Source organism: Equus przewalskii, chromosome 21 (genome assembly GCF_037783145.1).
Source record: "Equus przewalskii isolate Varuska chromosome 21, EquPr2, whole genome shotgun sequence".
NCBI classification, from domain to species: Eukaryota; Metazoa; Chordata; class Mammalia; order Perissodactyla; family Equidae; genus Equus; species Equus przewalskii.
Genome location: NC_091851.1, coordinates 28,258,706 through 28,278,373, shown reverse-complemented (window position 1 = coordinate 28,278,373; position 19,668 = coordinate 28,258,706). Strand labels below are relative to the sequence as shown.

At 56.1% G+C, this 19,668-nt stretch overlaps 2 protein-coding genes across 3 annotated transcripts in view; one reads left to right on the top strand and one right to left on the bottom strand.

Moving 5' to 3' along the window:
* TGM2 (transglutaminase 2) overlaps positions 1 to 13,641 on the top strand; it is a 32,759-nt gene extending 19,118 nt beyond the window's left edge. Inside the window, exons 7-13 of the mRNA XM_070589190.1 lie at positions 317 to 452; positions 1,123 to 1,226; positions 2,410 to 2,652; positions 4,377 to 4,649; positions 9,613 to 9,773; positions 10,819 to 10,955; positions 11,740 to 13,641. Coding sequence (XP_070445291.1) covers positions 317 to 452; positions 1,123 to 1,226; positions 2,410 to 2,652; positions 4,377 to 4,649; positions 9,613 to 9,773; positions 10,819 to 10,955; positions 11,740 to 11,890 — 1,205 coding nt within the window. The 3' untranslated portion in view covers positions 11,891 to 13,641. The remainder of the gene's footprint in view (positions 1 to 316; positions 453 to 1,122; positions 1,227 to 2,409; positions 2,653 to 4,376; positions 4,650 to 9,612; positions 9,774 to 10,818; positions 10,956 to 11,739) is intronic.
* Positions 13,642 to 14,293: 652 nt separating this feature from the next.
* RPRD1B (regulation of nuclear pre-mRNA domain containing 1B) overlaps positions 14,294 to 19,668 on the bottom strand; it is an 86,143-nt gene continuing 80,768 nt past the window's right edge. The window contains exons 10-11 of one of the 2 annotated variants that reach the window (XR_011531083.1): positions 18,680 to 18,866; positions 14,294 to 14,658 (exon numbers count right to left, since the gene is read on the bottom strand). The gene's annotated coding sequence lies outside the window, so the exon portion shown is untranslated. Of the gene's footprint in view, positions 18,867 to 19,668 lie in introns of both variants that reach the window. The other variant, XR_011531082.1, reaches the window with a different exon arrangement.

Genomic DNA, 19,668 nt, shown 5'->3' with positions numbered 1-19,668 from the left:
CAGCCAGGGTCTGGCCTTGACCTCAAGGGCCATGGGGAGGCATTGAAGGTTTAACAGAGCAGTGTTAACGTCAGATTTGTATTTTAGAGTCTTCTTTTGTTAGCTGTGATGTGAGGGGGACAGAGTGGACGTGGGGCGACCAGCAAGGTCCCTTACTGTCCGGGTAAGGGAATGGCGCACACCCTCACCACCTGGATAATGGGTACAGTGCTCCCTGGGCGACAGATGGGCATGCCGAGGCCCAGAGCGGGGCGGGTGTCTCCAGGGCCTCAGCCCATCCTCTGAGCCCTCTCCATCACGTCCCCCGCCCCCCCAGTGCTGCGCTGCCTCGGCATCCCCACCCGCGTCGTGACCAACTATAACTCTGCCCACGACCAGAACAGCAACCTGCTCATCGAGTACTTCCGCAACGAGTTTGGGGAGATCCAGAAGGACAAGAGCGAGATGATCTGGTGAGATGGGGCCCAGGGTCGGGGACAGGCCCGTGGGGAGGGTCCCCTGAAGAGGATTTCTCAGAGGACGTCACATTTGAATTGGGTGTAAAAGTGAACAGTATCTGGACAGGAGGAAACGGGGGGACGGCCCCGCAGGGAGGGGAACAGCAGGAGCGGAGGCTCAGAGGAGGAGAGTCGATGCGCAGGGTGCGGACGGGCCTCAGGGAGAACGGATCACCGGGATCTGGATGCCAGGCGAGGGGTCTGGGCTTGATCCCAAAGGCAACGAGTTGTCACTAAAGGCATCCTACTGGGAGAGGGACATGCTGACGACCCCGGAGCAGGAGGTTTTGGAGGAGAGACTGGGAGCGGGGGCCGGGGTGTGGTCCAGGCAGGTGGCGATAAGGCCTGAACCAGGGCAGAGCGTGTGGCCCCGAAAGGAAGGGACAGCCGAGAAATTAGGTCACCTCAGTGGACTCGCGGAGCCGCTGAAGGGGAGGGGGTGGGGAGAGGCATTGGGAAGGTCTCCTGGGTGGGAGTGACACCTGGCTGGGGCCCACAGGAAGAAGAGCAAAGAGGAGTCCAGGGACACACAGCGCTCAGTTTAGGACAAGGGGAGGGCGGACTGCCCGTGAGGGGGACAGGGGAAGTCTGCGTCCTGGCCGACGTGTGGCTTTGTGTCCCACAGGAACTTCCACTGCTGGGTGGAGTCCTGGATGACCAGGCCGGACCTGCAGCCAGGGTACGAGGGGTGGCAGGCCCTCGACCCCACGCCCCAGGAGAAGAGCGAAGGTGGGTCGGCGTGGCCCCATTGCCGAGATGGGGAAGCGGAGGCTCGAGCGGGCTCTCCCAGAGCCCCCCGGCCGGAGAGTGGCAGGGCTGGCTGCCTCCAGAGGCCATTCACTAATTCCACTGAAATATAGTCATCAAAACTTTTTAAAATAAACTTGTGCTATGATAACATATGCTTTATGTGACAAGACCTAGTGGCAGAGTTAGTAAGTTCCATCACTTAGCGGGAGAGACGAGCATAAATGCTGTTTCCGGTTATCTCTGACAACTGTAAAGGGATGTGGAAATCTCTGTGGTTGTCATGAGTGACAGGTCATAAGTGCACCTCACTGCGGTTTGTTGTCTGCTTTCACAACCAAAGGCAGCGCTGCCAGAGTATAGCGAAAATAGAGAGGTGACGTTCTCCCACCCAAGTTCCCGGACGCCTGACTCTATCTGCTGCACCGTCGGGGTCCTGGACCCCGGGGTTAAGAACTCTGGCCGCACGTGGCCCTTTATCCTGGTCTGTCACTTCTCCGTGCATCATTGGCATTTCCCTATCTGATAATGTTCCGCAATTTGAGTTTGAATTTAATGTTGCTGTGTTCCTTCAAATGGACGCGCTCTAAGACAGCTGCCTAGCCTCTAGTCCTCAACACGCGAATTTGTGACCAGTTTGAGGCAGCCGTAAACCACGCCGAGATAAATACCCGACACTCACGTTCATTCAGTCGACACACGCTCCCTGAGTATGTGTCGGGCACTGACATACTCAGTATGGGTGGGAAACAAGACAGACGCTGCCTTCTGCAGTACTGCCTGCTGCCCGGCTCCTTCATTTCCTTAGGGTGCCTTGGGTACATTTTAATTTTATTTATCAAACACACAGCATTTAGTATATGGGCATCCTCATTGGGTAGGCACAAATATCCCCACGTGAAACTGAAGCTTAGAGAGGTTAAGTGACTTACCCAAAGCCACACAGCTAATAAGAGGCTGAATTGAGATTTGAACTTGGCTGGGCTTAGGGTCTCCCTTCTTGATTCGTACCCTCTGCTGCCTGCCCAGAAATGGAGTCCCTGAGTCAAAGCACTGTGTGGTCCCGAGACTTTTTGCTACATGGGGTTGAATTGTGGGAGGGTTTGGAGGGGTGCCGCCTCCCCTCAGCCCAGACCCGTCTCTCCTTCCTCCTTCCCCCGACCAGGGACATACTGCTGCGGCCCAGTTCCGGTCCGTGCCATCAAGGAGGGCGACCTGAGCACCAAGTACGACGCCCCTTTTGTCTTCGCCGAGGTCAATGCCGACGTGGTGGACTGGATCCGGCAGGAGGATGGGTCCCTGCACAAGTCCGTCAACCGCTCGCTGGTGGTGGGGCTGCAGATCAGCACAAAGAGCGTGGGCCGCGACGAGCGGGAAGACATCACCCACAACTACAAGTACCCCGAGGGTAGGCGCCCCGCCTCACAGAACAGCAGCCCATCGTACCAGCCCAGCGGGCCTGTGTGTGTGTGTGGGGGGGGGGGGGGGTGTGCGTGTGTGTTTTATTTGGCAGCCTGCATACAGCAATGATCTGCAGAGTACTTTCCATTTTAAGAAATTCCTTAGAAACGAGCACAAACTCAGCAAACATTGAGAGGCCGTGGTAGAGGACTATTCATTTAGGAAAAAAATTCTAAAGTCTACAAAAGGATTCCATTTGGTTTTTAAGCCTCACTTTTTTGGTTGGTCTGACTCTTAATAAAACTGAAGGGGGGGCTGGCCCGGTGGCACAGTGGTGAAGTTCGCCTGTTCCACTTCGGTGGCCGGGGGTTCGCGGGTTCGGATCCCAGGTGCGGACATGGCACCGCCTGGCAAAAGCCATGCTGTGGCAGGCGTCCCACATAGACAGTGGAGGAAGATGGGCACGGATGTTAGCTCAGGGCCAGTCTTCCTCAGCAAAAACAGGAGGATTGGCAGCAGATGTTAGCTCAGGGCTAATCTTCCTCAAAAAAAAAAAAAAAACTGAAGGGGATGACAGTCATATAGGAGAGGCATGCGTCTTAACAGAAAAATGAATGCTGTCCGTGTTGTTTATTAACAGCATTTATCAGTAGTGGGACCTACAGCTGTAGATGGGCAATTCCACTCCTGTTTTATTGCAACGTATTTGTGCTAGAGAGGAAGGAAAGTCCAGAGGGGCCCCAGAGGAGAGGTTCCTGGAGCTCTGTACGGTTTATTTTTGCAATATTTCACATACCGCTGGAGAAGGGAGCATGAGGGTGGATGGGGAACGGTTAAATTAAAGAGAAATGGGCCAAGAGAAACTTAATAAGATGGGACCGATCAGACACAAAGACGAAGCTTCTTTCTGTTGCTAACATTAAATCGGTAGGGGGAAAAAAGGACGAGGTTTATTTTAAAAGTTGGGCTGAGCACCTCCGACAGCCAATTCAATACGACAGATAATTTCTAAGCACTTACTGTGTGCCAAGCACCTCGGCTCCCAGAGGTGGCTGAGAACCCATAGCCCGTGCCCTCCTCTGACCCCCACTGACTCTCCAGGGCTGTCTGGGGGTTGGGTTAAGTCCCTGCTGTGGCTGGAAGGGATAAAACAGAAGGCAAAGGTGCTTTCCCTGGCCTCTGAAAGGTCGAGAGCCGACGGTTGCATAGAAGAAATGAGAGCTCGGCGGGTCGGGGAGAGAGGGAAAGGATTTGGGGTAGGAGTAACCCCTGTGCACGTGCTTGGAGGTGAGAAAGTTTGCCTTGCAGTAGTGCCTACTGTGCGCCAAGCATACAGACAAGTACAATACAGTCCTTGTCCCTGAAAGGCTCAAGAGCATAGCCACATGAACAGAAAACGACCTGGTGGGCTAAAAACCCATGGTGGGCAATAGGCAGCTTTGAAACTCCAGAAGACATCATGACTCATTCATCCCGGGAAGGAGTAGTCAGAGAAGGCTTCCCGGAGGAGGGGTCATTTGGGGCTGGGTCTTGAGGGATGTATAGGGGTTCACTTGTGGAAAGTAAGTAAGATACTTTTTCCTCCCGGCACAGAAATGTACACATGAGAAGGGGCTCCTTCAGGGCCGCTCAGAGTCCCCGGGGCTCTGAGAGGCCGGCTTGCCCTCCCCAGCGTGCTGTGCACTGATTGCTGTTCCGGTGGCCAGGAAGCTCTCTTCCCCATCCCCACAGGGTCCCCGGAGGAGAGGGAAGCCTTCACGAGGGCCAACCATCTGAACAAGCTGGCTGACAAAGAGGAGACCGGCATCGCCATGCGCATCCGCGTGAGCCAGAGCATGAGCATGGGCAGTGACTTCGACGTCTTTGCCTACATCACCAACAACACGGCCGAAGACCACGCTTGCCGCCTCCTGCTCTGCGCCCGCACCGTCAGCTACAACGGGGTCCTGGGGCCCGAGTGTGGCGCCAAGGACCTCCTCAACCTTTCCCTGGAGCCCTTCTCTGGTAAGGCCCCGCGATCCCAGAGCGGTTATTGACCACCGGCCGACGAGGTGTGTGCAGGGTAGCGCCCTGAGCACCTGGTGTGTGCAGTTTACCTCTCAAACACTTACGTGGACTTACTCTGAGTCAGGCCCTGCCCTAAGCACTGTATAGATAGCAACCCATTGAATTCTTATAACAAAAGTAGGAGATGGATTCTTTCACGGCCCCCATTTTCCAGATGAGAAGACTGAGCACAGAGAGGTTAAGTAACTTTCCCAAGGCCACACAGTTAGGAAGCGACAGGACTGAGCCCTGAACCTGTACTTCGCAACTCTACTATTTTGCTCCATCTCGTCTTCACCTGACCCCTGACTGCTTTCCAGACTCTCTACTGCCCTCTCCCAGCTAAGTCCTTTCCTCCATCTCCAGCCACTCTCACACCGCAGAAGCCTCTGCCGCGGCCCCTGCGAGAACTTCACCCCCTCCTCCGGGGGTCCTCAGCCTCAGAGAGAAGAGGTTCTAGACCAGCGCCGCCCACAGAACTTTCTGTGATGACGGGCATGGTCTGTAGGTGCGCTGTCCAGTGCAGTGGCCGCTAGCACTGAAACGTGGCCAGTGCAACGGCAGAGCTGAAGTCCAACAACCGCGTGTGGCAGAAGCTGCCGTGCTGGACAGCGTAGCTCCAAGAGCGGTGGAGGACGTCCAGCCCTCTGTGGGGAGAGGCGTGGGCCTCCCAGCCCCGATCTCCTCTCCACGGCTCCAGCGCCTGGCAGGGCCTCCCTGGGAGGCACATCCCCTTCCCTTCGCTCCTTGGCTCTGAGTCTCCCGTTTTGGGGTAAAATAATGTCCATGCGTGACCGAGCCCTCAGCCCTGGACAGGGCCTCTGTTGTTTTGTCTCTTTGGTCCCTTTCACTGCCCAGCTTTGTTACTACACCTCGTTATCTTCCTAAAAATAAGCTTCAGGCTCTGAGAGGGGTCACGGCCACTGAGGTCACTTTGTGAGGCAGCACAGAGGCGGGTCTCCCGCCCTCAGCAGCCAATCTGTTTCTGCGTTTGGAGCCGGCAGACATGAGGAAGGCAGAGGGGTCTTGGAGCCGGGGGAAGACGGGGAGCGGTGGAGGGACACCCTGGCCGTCCCCTGCCTGAGGGGTGGCGTGGTCCAGCAGAGCGTCGATCATCCCTGGGGCCTCAGAGAGGAGGGTTCCGCTCACTGTGCCACCTGGGCAGACGGCCACCTCCCTGAACTTTGGGGTCCCAGTCAGGCACGTGGGAGTCAGACCAACAGTGTAGGACGGTCCTAGGCATTCAGTCCCCAGCAGCCTGTGTGCTGAGGCCCGGAGCTGGTGAGGAGCCCATGGTGGGAGGGCTCCGTTTGACCTCTCTGTCCCCCTCCTCTTGCCTGTCAAACCATTTTCCTCTCCTTTATTTCCTCTGCCTCCCCTTTTGACCCCCATGGCCTGGCGTGTGGAGCACAGCCTTCTAGGTCCTAAGAAAGCCTGTCTGTATTTTGGGCCGTGAGTCTGCAATGTAGACAGTGCCACCTCCTGGCTTTTCTACCTCGGGCCCACCCTGGGCCGTCCTGGAGCCGCATGCCCAGAGCTGACCCTCTGTCAGGCCCTCTAAGCAGGGGCCCAGCCCTCGGGGGCCGAGCCGTGTGGCACCAGGGCTGGGGGCCCACACTCACGCTGTTGAAAAGTGAGTTCTGAGGCCAGTGGGCCTGGCCTTGAATCCGGCCTCCACCACCAGTCCCCAGTCACTCTCATGCATGAAGTAGGGCCTTGGCACGCCCCCAGAGGGGCCACTGAGAGGACTGAAGGAGAAGGTTTGTGCTCAGGGAAGATCTGGAAAGCCTAACACGGTGCCTGGACCTGATGTGGTCCTTCACTCCTCACCCAGCAGAAGTGCAAACAGGTGTGGGGCAGCCAAGAAGGCCCCGGCCCGCCCTGAGCGCCCCCCGTGCCAGACGATGGTCTCAGCACTGGGCTGGGAGGTACCTGGGTCCCTGCCAACCTTGGTGGCAGGCGAAGGACCCAGCTCTCGCTTCTGCGTCCAGGCTCCGAGTGTCGGGGCAGGGTCCGTCCCTACAGGGGCATGGGGTTGTCAGGACGCCCAGGTTGTAGTGGCTGCAGCTGTGCCGCTGGGCTGCGGGCTCCTGAGCATCTCCCGTCTCCATCCTAGACCTCGGAGTCTCTATCCATGCAAAGGCTGGCTCACCTTCGAAGGGCCCTCCCAGCCCCCTTGTGCGAATGCACACGTTGTCCGTTCCTTCTTGCGCTCAGAACCGCTTCAAAGGGAGGGAGTGTCTTTCCTGGAATGTGTGGCATGAGGTGAACTCCAGCCTGGCCAGCGATGCCAGAATGACTTCCTCCTGGGCCTCCTGGACACCGGCAGGCTCCTCCGGGCATTGTTGTGCTGAGCTTCAGCGCGTCGCTGTTTCTCATCATCCTGGGGATATGTTCACAGTAGAGAGCTCCTTCCTGCCACAGAGCCCCACGAGAGGCCAGCCTTCGGGAGAGGGCAGAGGAGGGCAGACGTCCTGTGGCCGCCCTCAGGCTGCAGGGCGGGGCCCATCCGGGATGCCCTCCTGGGGCCTCCAACGCCAAGCTCAACCCGAGACAGATTGTCCCACCCCGGAGGCCCCCCGTTTGCCTAGGATGCTTGCTATTCTTTGATGATAAGACCTGGGGGATTTCCATGTGCTATTGGACGGGAAGCCAGGCCTTGGACAGCAGAACAGAATCCAGTGCCCCCAGCCCTGCCTCCTTGCTCCGCTGCCTCTCTCCCTTCCCCTTCCTGCCCCCACCCTTTCTCGCTCTCTCCTCCATCCCTCCAGGTGGGTCACTGGGAATGCAGCCAATGTGGTGAGCACGCCCAAGGCACCTTCCAGAATGGGGCAAATCATCTAAGCCCTGAGACCCATCCCACGCGTTTCCTCCTCTCAGTCAGCGTCTGGCCCCAGACCAAGGTCGTGATCCCTGGCCTGTGGACAGCAGTCCTCAAAGGTCCAGCCCCACCCTGGCCTCAGCCTCCTGGAAAAGTCAACAGCTGGGGCCTCGTGCTCCAAGCTGCTGGAGGATGGTGTTTTCCTTCTTTCCTGTGGAGCTGGTCCGAGTTTCCAGTCTGTTCCACCAGGTCCTGCCCCAGGAATTGTCACTCCTTCTTGTCCCTTTTGGAAGAAGGTTTGGTTTTCTTCCTCCCGTGTCATCTGGCCAGAGGTTAGGGCAGATCCAGCCTTGGAGTGAGTGGCTAGAGGGTTGGGCGCGCCTGAGTGCCACATTTTCCAGAGAGTGGACGTGAGCAACGTGTGCATGGCCAGGCCTGGACCTTGACTCACTCGGTGAGAAAATTACTGTCCCTCGGGTCTCCAGCGTCCTCCAGATGACCTCAGGGGGCACGTCTCAGCAGGTGCAATCTGCTCAGCCTCCCTAACCTCTGCTCATCTCTCTCTTTACCCGTAAGGTCAGGTCGCAAACCCAGAGCCTTCAGCAGACAAGAATACCTAGCCGGAGTTGCACATGCGTGACTCAGTTTGCTTGTGTTTATTTTTACCAATTACCTCCTATTTGTGGTAAATGAGACTGGTTTGCTGCAAATAATGACAAAAAGTTTCCCTAGGCAAAAAAGGTTTAAAAGCCCAAAGTGAGTGGACTGAAAGGAAAATAATGAGGATATACTCCGACGTATGAAAAATCATGTGCATGGGTGGAGATAGGAAACCCTGCTCTAGTGGGAGGAGGGGACAGGACAGAAAAAGAAGCAAGAGCATCTCCCGTGATGGCACTGGGACGTGGTCCTGGGAGGACGAGGGGAGGTTGGCTGGGCTCCAGGGAGCCCTGAGACCGTCCTCCTGGCACTCCTCTCTGACGGGGCAGGCCGGAGGAGCAGAACGGTTTGCACAAGGCTCTCCGTGACCGACTGGACAAGCAGGGCCTGACGGGGGCCTGTGGATTCTCAGGCCCATGGTCTCTTCACTGCTTCTTCTGGCCTTTAACAGACAGACCCTGGTGGCTTCAGACCTCAGTGTTCTTGTCAGAAAAATGGAGCTAAAACCACACTTCGTTCCTCTGCAGTGGGCGGGGCGGCCCTGCCAGCTTCTTTCTCACCCCCTCATCTCGATGTGGCTTTTGCCCCGAAATGACCTCTGGTCTTATCTCTGCCCAGCAGGTGCTGGATGTCTGGGGGAACAGAGGAGAAACAGAGAGGGGAGGTCATCTTCCCAGGCTCACACAGCCAGTCAGTGGCCAAAGCCAGGCCAGGTCTCCAGATCTGAGCACTTACTGGCAGACGTGTTTCTTCATCTGTAAAATGGGTACCATCCTTCGTGGGGGAAAATGAGCTCACGTCCAGTGAGTGCAGGTTACTAGATCTGGGTTGTCAGTTCAAATGCCTGCGGCACGTCATAGGCGTGACCTGGGGCAATGTTGTTTCACCGGCTCCAGCCTCAGTTTCCTCATCTGTAAATTGGGCTGTAATAAAAGTACAACCCTTCCAGGTTGTTGTGAAGGTGAAGTAGGAAGCCTGGTGCTGGCACAGCAGCGGACGTCAGCTCCATCCCCCAACAATGCGGCAGCAGCTGACATGCCCGGGGCATTAAGTGTGTGCCAGGCACCGCGCCGCACGCCCCGCCCCCCACTCCTCCCGTAGCCGTATGGATGCCCTTACCATACAGACCTGAGAATTGAGGTCCTGAGAGGTGGCGTGGCTTGCCCAGCATCTCCAGTTGGCAAAGGGCTGAGGCAGGATTAGAACCCGGGCCTGCCGGAGCTCCAGCGCTTCCCCTACCAGGTGTCTGCCCTCTGCTCCCCGGCTCCTTCCCGGGAACCCTGGAGCCGGGGCAGGTGGCCTAAAGGCCTGGATCTGCCCATCCTTTCACCAGCTGTGTGCCCTTGAGCGCATTCGTTTCCCTCTCTGTGCCTCGGGCGTTGCAGGAGGAGGGGCGGGGCGATGACTCAGCTCTCCCGGTGCCCCCCTCCCCTCCCGCAGAGAAGAGCATCCCTCTTCGAATCCTCTATAAGAAATACTGCGACTGCCTGACCGAATCGAACCTCATCAAGGTGCGCGGCCTCCTCATCGAGCCCGCTGCCAACAACTACCTTCTGGCCGAGAGGGACATCTATTTGGAGAACCCAGAAATCAAGATCCGGGTAAGGGGCAGGCGGAGCAGGGCGGGGGCAGGGGCGGGGGCCCCGGGACAGGCCCCCACGCATGCGCACACCTGCCTCCCTGCCACCTCAACGTCTGCTGCCTCAGGGATCCTCAAATCAAAGAAAAGCACCGAGAAGCCAATAGAATTTGGGACTCGGAGCCTCTGGGAACAAATCTCAGCATCGAGAGTGGGAGGGTCATGGAACTGAGGGATATTGGAATCAAAGCTAAACTCCTAAGGCTGGATCCCCAGGCCTTGGTGGCCCTGGTGGGGCAGCAGGGGCGGAAGAGTGAAGGGCACAGAGTCTAACTCCTGGGTTTGTGCCTGGATGGCCTTGAGCATGTTTCTTGGCCCCCGTGCCTCAGTTTATTGAACTGCGAGATGGGTTAACGCTAGCGCCTGGGGAGGTGCAAGGATTGAGTGGGCACCCACGGGAAGTGCATTATAAGGGCTCAGTAAAGGCGGACTATTCTTATCACCGTCATCCTCATCTTCATCCCCATTCGCCTGGAGGGGCCACAACCCCCAAACTCCAAAGGCAGCAGCCACCAGCAAATGGGAAAGAGCAGGGCGGGAGGGGCCTTGGGCGCCAGACTCCACTGGGAGCTTGCACACTAGTTCAGTCAATCCTCAGGAGCACCCTGTGATCAGGCGTGTCTCTCCCATGAAGAAACCAAGGCCCAGAGAGGGGAGTAACTTCCCCAGGGCCACACAGTGAGGAAGGGGCCGAGATTGGTCTGCCCCAAAGCCTGTGATCGTTCCACTCCAGACCCTAGAACAAGGGAGGCACTTACACACGGCCCGGGGCACGTGGCACCTCAGCGCAGCTCCACGAAGGAGACCTAGGCAGCTATCATCATCCTCTTTTCCAGATGGGGAAACTGAGGCACAGGGATGAGGAGTGATAGTGGCAGAGCTGGGCAAACAGTGGGCTCAACTGCAGCCAATACAGAGGTGGCCCAGCGGGACCCTGCCTGCTCTCGAGGGGCACTGGGCCCTGTCCCTCAGTGCCACCCTGACATCTGCCCCATGCCCTCTCCCAGATCCTGGGGGAGCCCAAGCAGAACCGCAAGCTGGTGGCTGAGGTGTCCCTGCGGAACCCGCTGGCCGTGCCCCTGTTGGGCTGCACCTTCACCGTGGAGGGGGCGGGCCTGACCGAGGAGCAGAAGACCATGGAGATGTAAGTTCTGGTCCCTCCAGCTTGGGGGCCCGGGAGCGGGGGCAGGTGCTCACGGGGCAGGGGGCAGCCCTCAGGCACCGAACCCTGACGCAGAACCCCTCCTCTCCACTCCCACATGCCTGCCTCGTACACCCCGCGTCCACTCGCACACACCCGCCTCATATACCCCTGTGTCCACTCCCACGCACCCTCAGGGCAGAGTTCCCACCCTTGAATCCTCTCCACACGCACACCTGGTTAGCTGCATTCCATGCACGCGTCCTCACAAACCTCAACAGTTACACGTTGGGCCACTGAGCATCCATCTCTGGACACGCAGGTGCTCACGTAAACACGGGTGTCAGCATCCTGAATGTCCCCACGCGTGCGAGGGGGGCGTATCCTCACAGATACACGCTTACATACATACATACATACATACGAGCATTCACACTTCTTATTTACATTTTTATTGTAATGTGTCACATACAGTAGAGAATATAAATCATGCATGTACAGCTCAATGCATTTTCATGCATGTAGCCACCTGAGCGTACCCACACCATCCACTTCCATGCACGCACACACACACATACTGGCCTCTCTATACGTAGGAGGGCAGATGGCCCAGGCCCTCAGAGAGCGGGGAGCGGGGCCCGTGTTGTTCTTGTCGGCATTGGGCGTACATCCGGGGAGACTCTGTGCTGAGTTCTCCGTAGTCACACCTCGTCCTCCGGGCTTGGCTCCATCATGGGTGAGCAGGCCTGGGCCCCTCTCCTCACCGCGCTCCTCTCTCTCTCCTCAGCCCGGACCCAGTGGAGGCCGGGCAGGAAGTGAAGGTGAGGGTGGACCTGCTGCCGCTGCACGTGGGACGCCACAAGCTGGTGGTGAACTTCGAGAGCGACAAGCTGAAAGCTGTGAAGGGTTTCAGGAACGTCATCATCGGCCCCTCTTAAGGGGTCCTCAGCCCCACGTCAGCCGACCGAGAGCCCCCGACTTGACCCCAACTTTTATCCTAAGCTAATGAGCAAAATTTGCCCCTTCCTGGGCCCCAGAGTAGGAGTGGGCTGCCTGTGGGGGCTCTCTGGGATGGCGTGTACTTCTGGCCCGTCTTGTCCCCCTGAACCTGGTTCCGCACCCCCTTTCCTGCGAGCAACGTTCTGTGCCTCCACAGTGGGGGTCCTGACTGGGCCTGTGGGGGGAGGAAGGATCCACACCTCCCTTTCTAGCCCAGTTGCCACTTGGAAAGCCACTGACCACCCACCATATCTGATCTGCTCCAGAGCCCCTTGGAGCAGACAAAAAAGAGGCAATGTACCCATTGGCTGGATGGAGGGACCTGGCCCCCTAGAATGTCCTGTATCCCTTCCCCAGACTGTGCCCCGGGGCCCCAGGCACCCTTGGGAGAGCCAGAGCAGATGGGGACAAGGAGGGTCCCAGGAATAGGCCAGGCCCAAGCTCCCCCCACATCCCAGCAGCCCTAGCCCAACCACCCCCCACCCACCTCACCATTATGGGGCACTGCCAGGTGCCAGGTGCTTCCTGTACGCGCTGGTGCTCATGTGGCCACCAGCCCAGTGAATGGCCACAGGAAGCTGCAGAGTGGGAACTGCTTTCTCTGCGAGGAGACTGAGGCTTGGTGATGGGAGGCGGCCCCCTCTGCACCAGCAGGCTGGTGGCTATTTGCAAGGCTGGGTAACGTGAAGGTGCAGGAACAGAGCCTGGACCGACCTTCTGAGTCCGAGTCCAGTGCTCTGCTCGTGACACCAGCCCTGACCTGAGAATGTCAGAGAGGCCATTTGGGACCTGATCCAAAAGGACCAGTTGGGGCAAAAAGGTGGGGAGGAGACTGGAGAGATCAGAGCCCTGGGTTCAAGCCCCAAGTCCGGCTGGCCACTGCCTTCCCCTGTCTGGGCCCAGTGTCCTCACTGGTCAAAGGAGTGGTTGAACCAGCTCATCTCCAAGGCCCCCCCATTTTGTACTTCTGATGCATTGTGTGACCCAGTCTTGCAAATGACAGCGAGTCCGGCTCCCTGGCTGCACAGAGCCTTAGCCCACAGGCCTAGGATGTTTCTGAGCACGCAGCCATGACGACGACCACTCTCCTGCCCCCAGCCGTGTCCAGGTCCCCTACCTGTGCCCAGGCACCTTCCTTCAGACCCCAGTTGTGGAGTAAACGAGCCCCGGAGGCCCCTGTCCTACCCGTGAGCCTGCCCGCCACAACGCCTCGACTTCACCTGGGCCTTAGCTGCTGTGCTGGTCACTAACCAACAAGGTCGGCACCTCAGCACCCCCTCTTTGCAGGGCCCGGGCCCTGGAACACAGCCGGCCTTTGCCCCTGACTAAGCCTGGGGAGCCCACGAGATGTCATCTCTGACTTAACCCCCGCCCCCTCCACGTGGCTGGGCCTCCCTCACGCCAGCAGAGGGAAGGAGGGGGAATTCTCTACCTGGGGTGAGGTCGCAGCCTCCAGGGCCCCCACATCCCAGAGAGGGAAGTGGGGAAGCCACGCTGATGCACTTAGAGCTTTCTGCTTCGCAGGGGAAAGAATCACAAAGTGAGCCAACGTGGATACGTTCTGTACAAATACAGCTCTATTTCTCTGGTTTCATAAACGCTTTTGGGTTCCAAGTAGGCAGTAGGTGTGCCTTTGAGCCACAAGGAGCGAGCACTGAAATAAAAAAATTTATTTTTCACATTCAAACAAGGTCTGGTCTTCTTCATGCTTTTGAGGAGGGTGGGTAGGCGAGCTCATTCACCTCGGGACCAGCCACCTCCTGCCTGAGAGCCTTTCCCCAGCCTCAGCCCCTCCCCCACATCTAAATTTTACTGGCATTCAGGGCTCTACATAGTCCAGCTCCATCCTTAGCGTCTTCCTCAAACAAATCATGTTCGGACCACAATGAACTTCCTGTTTCCCTCTAAACACGCTGTGCGCTTGTCAACCTCCCGGCTTTTGCATGTGTAGTTCCCTGAGCCTAGAGTGCCCTTACCCATCTTGCGAACTCCTACTCATCCTATAATGCTTAACACCAAAGTCACCTCTTCTGAGAAGCCTTCCAGATTTCTTCTCAGGCCCCCAGGGCCCTGGAACATAGACCAACTCAAACACTTATCACAGCAAACTTTAATTCCATGTTGGTATGTCTGTCCTCCTCCCCATCCTATCTGCAGTCCTCAAAGGCAGGCATAATAATGCTAATAAGTGCTGAACTGGTAAATCAATGTGTTTCAGCTCAGCACCCAGAAGACCAGTGCTGTCCAGTAGAAATATAACATGACTCACAAATGCAAGCCACATATGTAATTTAAACTTTTCTAGCTGCCACGTTAAAAAGTGTAAAAAGAACCAGGTGAAATATATTTTAATAATGTATTTTATTTAACCTAATGTGTCTGAAATATTGTTATTTCAACACAAAATCAATCTAAAAATTGTTAGTGAGATATTTTACATTCTTATTTTCACACTCGGCCTCTGAATTGCGGTGTCTATTTTGTACCGACAGCCCGTCTCGATTCGGACTAGCTGCATTTCAGGGGGCTGCTGGCTATGGTACCGGACGGCGCCAGGTCTAGACTATGATCCCGGGAGTGTGGGGACTTCGTCATTCATCTCATTCCCCACCGATGAGGCACTAATAGACGTTTGTTGATTGAATAGGTGATGGAGGACCTCAGTCTAAACCCTCAGGGAACTCCTGGTGGAAGACATGACATGAGCCTAAAAAATAAATAAAAATGAAAACACCAGATCACATTTTCTGAGTGTGGAATCCTTCTGTTCCTTGAAAAACATACCTGGTTCTGACCTAGACGGCCTGAACATCTTGTCAGTTAGTGACCAGCTGGAAAACAGAAACCGCGTGGCTTTTTCAGGCGGAGAGGGAGTGCATTAGGGAACTCGATCCCAAAGGCATGTGACGTGCAGGAGAGCAGGAGGGAGAGGGGCATTACCCAGAATCCAGGGAGCAGCTGCGCCCTGGACGGGCTGTCAGGAGCCCACGAGCCAGGCCCGTGCTCACCGCCCCGCTGCTGGAGCCCTGGACCCAACATTGCTGCCGGAATCTGCGAAGCCTGCCGGGGTCAGCCGTACCAGGAGCCAGGGGCAGGCTGGCATCTCTCGTCCTCTTGCCTTCTCCCCGCTGGCAGATCCTAACCAGAAACCAGCTGGCAGGGTGTTCTGGAAAACGCCATTTTCAGGCTTCCAGCCCCGTGAAAACAGAGCTGGCTAGGAAGGGTCAGAGGGAACGGAGTGCAGTACTATATCTATTGCTGTTCCCTCTGCTAAGAACCGCCTCCCATCATCTCCACCTGAGGAACTCTTTCTCAGCTTTCAAAACCCTGCTCCAAGGAGGACTCCTCTGTGAAGCCTTCCTGGACTGCAGCCAACTGCTTCACCCTCTGGTTCCCCTCAGCATGTCATGGAGAGCCTGGATTAGGAACAGCTGTTTGTGTGACTGCCCCAAGCTCTGAGCGCCCCAAGAGCAGGGTCGGGGCACACCCACCCCCCCAAGGGGGCCACCAAGCGGACTCAGGACTGCCAACCCTGGCTCCCGAGCCTGACTGCCTCCACCGAAGAGCAGGGGTGGAGCTGCCCCAGCCGGGTCTGCCAAGGCTCAACAGACTCAGAGGCCCCTCCTGAGCAGCCGCCAAGCCTGTCCCACCCCGGGAGCCCACCAGCCAGGAGCCCAGGAAGGAGAAAGGCCCTGCTGGTCACAGAGGCCCATTTTACAGACAGACAGTGAGCCTGAGGGCCTGCTCCCCACTCCAGAGGTGAGGGCTGAGTCTGGGTCCCGCAGTACAGAGCCAGGCACTGCTCCGTGGCAGCTCGGAGCCCTGGTGTCAGGCACCCAGATTCTGGAGTCGAAGAGATCCAGGATCAAAGCCTGGCTCTGCCCCAGATTTGCAGTGTGGCTTCAGGCACGCTCTCAACCTCTCTGTGCCTCCACTTCCTTATCTGTCTAATGGGGATGATACGGTGTCTACTTTCATGACCAGTGTGTAGGTGTAAGAAAATGATGCATGTGAAATACTTCGCTGGCCACTGGCATCTTATGATCCTAGTAGCCCACTTTACTCCAGGTCGGGAACCTTTACATGCATTGAGTTATTTACTCCTCAAAACACCCTATCAGGTTGTTCCCCCTCATTTCATAGATTTTAGAGTCACACAGCTGGTAAGTTGCCGAGCTGGGACTCAAACCCAGGCAGCCTGCCCTCCCTGGTGCACGGCCAGCCAGAGGATGCCCCAATTTCTACGGAAACTTCCCTTCCCACCGTGTTCCAGGGCTCCTGGGACAGAGGCCTCCACACAGGCCCTGAGAGCCCTCGTGGAGTGGGGGTCTGATCTTCCCACCCTGAAAGCCCCTCTCCTCTCCAGCTGCTCTTGTTTACCTAGGAGGCCTGCCAGCTCGCCCCTGGCCTCAAGCCAAGCCCAGAATAACAGAATGTTGAGCAAGTCCGGGGTGGGGGAGCACGGGCTAGGGTGCAGGGCCAGGCTGGGGCCCCCTAGAAGCACGTGTGCCTCGGGGCCAGGACCAGGTCAGCACATACAGTCTCCCAGCCTCCCCGCCTCCCTCCCCGCCAGGCCTGGGCAGATACACATAGACATGCGCCCGGGAGACCGGGAAGCTCTGTGTTCTGTTTCAACAGGCAAAGCCCAAAGGGACTCATTAAAAGCAGAAGCAGTGAAAAGAATGATGGTGCACACGGCCTCGAAAACGCAGGATCTATAACGACCACAACACAGTGAGCCCTGCAGACCTAAAGTTGAGTGCAAGAAGCAGACACAAAAGACCGTGGACTCCACGGTTCCGCTTGTTTCAAGTGCATGGCCAGGCAGAACTAGCCTGCGGTGTAGAAGCTGGGATGGTATTTTCCCCGGCTGGGGAGAGACAGCAGCACGAGGGCGCTTCCGGGACCTGGCATGATTTTGATTTTATTCACAGGAGTGCTGGGGAAACAGGTAAGTTCAGCCTGTGAAAACGTGTCAGCTCTACACGTAGGATGCTGCTCTTTTTGTACGTAGGGTTTACTTCAAGAAAAGTTAAAAAAATACACTACTCGAAGGTTCTAGAATTAAGTCCAAAGGGGGAGGGAGGAAAGGGACTCAGTTCCAGGGTTCTCTCCATTTCTTCTTCCCGGAGATGGGGTACCGGCAGGGAATACTGCCCAGGGACATTGTGAGGCTTAAACAGGAAGCTCAGTATGTGAGGCATCTGTAAAGGCTGGGATTTTGTGTGTCTCGTTTGTGTGAACATCGGCTGGCACACTGGCCACAGATGTTGAAGGAATGAGTATAAACCTATGTTTTTATGGTCTCAGCAAATCCTCAGAACAGGCCATAGAGATGATCATGCCATTTCTCACATGGGGAAACTAAGGTTCAGAGACGTGAAACAGCTCACTGAAGTCACCCAGCAAGTTGATGGCAGAGCAAGAGTTAGAATCCAGGTGGCTTTCCCATGGCATTCTGGAAGGTGGACGGGGGACTTGACCCCAGGACCCTGAACACTGGAAGCAGCAAGTCTGCCCCCATCAGCACCCCCAGGGTCTGAGAAAGCCAGAGCTAGAAGGCTGGGCTCACAAACATAGTTAGCCTGGGACCCAGCAGCTCTACTCCTAGATTGATACCCAAGAGAAATGAGAACATTCAACCACACAAAAGGTCACACACAGCAGTGTTATTCATGGTGGTCAAAAAGTGGAAACAACCCAAATGTCCATCAACTCACGAATGGATAAATAAAATGTGGTATATCCATATAATGGAATATTATTCAGCAATGAAAAGGAATGAAGTACTGACACGTGCCACAACGTGGATGAAACCTGAAAACATTATGCTAAGAAGCCAGACACAAAAGACCACATACTGTATGATTTCATTTCTAAGAAATATCCAGATGGGCAAATATATGGAGACAGAAAGTAGATTTGTGTTGGGGCCGGCCCAGTGGTGCATCGGTTAAGTTCGCATGTTCCACTTTGGCAGCCCAGGGTTCACTGGTTTGGCTCCCAGGTGCGGACATGGCACCGCTTGGCACGCCATGCTGTGGTAGGCGTCCCACATATAAAATGGAGGAAGACGGACATGGATGTTAGCTCAGGGCCAGTCTTCCTCAGCAAAAAGAGGAGGATTGGCAGCAGTTAGCTCAGGGCTAATCTTCCTCAAAAAAAAAAAAAAGAAAAGAAAGTAGACTTGTGGTTGCCAAGGGCTGCGGGGAGGGAGGGATTTCTTGGTGGAGGGGTTTGACAGCTAAAGGGTACGGAGTTTCTTTTGAGGGTAAGAAAAATGTTCTAAAATTGATCATGGTGGTGATGCACAACTCTGTACTAAAAACCATTGAACTGTACTAAAAATAATTTAAAAGAGTGGATTGCAAGGTATGTGAATTATACCTTAATAAAGGTGTTTTTAAAAATAATTAATAATGAGCAAGGGGAAAAAAGAAGGCTGAGCCACCGAATTTAGACTTGATTCCAATTCAGGAGGCCTGCTTGGGTGTGCTGGTGACCTTGGATAACTCTCTTGCCTTCTCTGGGCCTGTTGTGCCTGCTGTCAAATGGAAGAGGAGAGAGCTGGAGCGGAGAAGCTCAGCAGCACCCCTGCCTTGGGCACGTTGTCGCACTTTTCCCAACAGTCATCCGTGATCACGTCTGCTCCTTGTCCGCCCTGTGAAGTCAGGGGGCCTCCGGGGGTTAATAAACCCCGAATTGTTCATCGAGATCTTTGCAGTTACCTCCCGCTCACCAGTCGCAGGCCACGTTTCATCAACGTCCTTTAAAACTGGCGGAAGAGATGCTTCTCCAAAGCTTGCTCTTAGCCACTGCTCCATGTCAAGGATGACAGAGAAACAGGTGGAACCCCGGTCTGTCTCCTCGCCCTTAGTCTGTTCCCAACTCCACGTCAGCTCATTCCACGGTCATCTGGAATAGACAGACAGACAGACAGAGAGGCCGAGGAGAAATGTCCACCAGGCCAGGTGAGACAGGGATCTGCCTTCACTTGGTAAGTTAACCTCCTTTAACGATGGGGAAACTGAGGCACGGGTGGGTCAGGGACACACCCAGGGTCCCAGAGCCAGGGACTGACCCCAAGGACTGTCCTCTTCCCATCGTCTTGAACAAGCCTAAGTGCCTACCGTGCTCAGCCTTTGGTGCTCACTGGAAGGGGTGAGAGAGGCCCTGGGACCAAGGGTGGGCAGCCCATCCTGGGGAGTCCTGACTTGTGTCCCATCTCCCCACTCTCTCTTGCTGTGTGACTTTGAGGAAGTCACTCTCCCTCTCCAGGCCGCTGTCACACTGGAAGTCCCACTGCTGCCTGTTACCCAACCCAGGGATGTGATTATGGAAGGGAACCGAACTTGTAAACTGTAAAGTGCTGTGCACATGGAGGCCAAAAGAAACTCTGGCCACAAGTCCAAGAAAGGCGAGATCAGGGTGGGCGGCTGAGGCTCATCCATTTAGTCAGCGCCTGCTACAGGGTGAGTGGGGAGGGGGCTTCTGCCCGCAGGGAGGGAATGGTCCAGGGTGGCCTCGCTCAGGGTGTGGCTGTGGCTTGGAGATGCCTGGCCGGATGTGAGATATACAGATGAGATTTATTCATTCATCCTTTTCTGTCTCTAATATGGGCCAGGTGCTGCCTTAGGCCCCAAGGCTACAGCGGTCAGCACGGCAGGCCTGTGCTGCGGAGCGTTCAAGCAGCGGGCCAGTGAGAAGGGAGATGTGC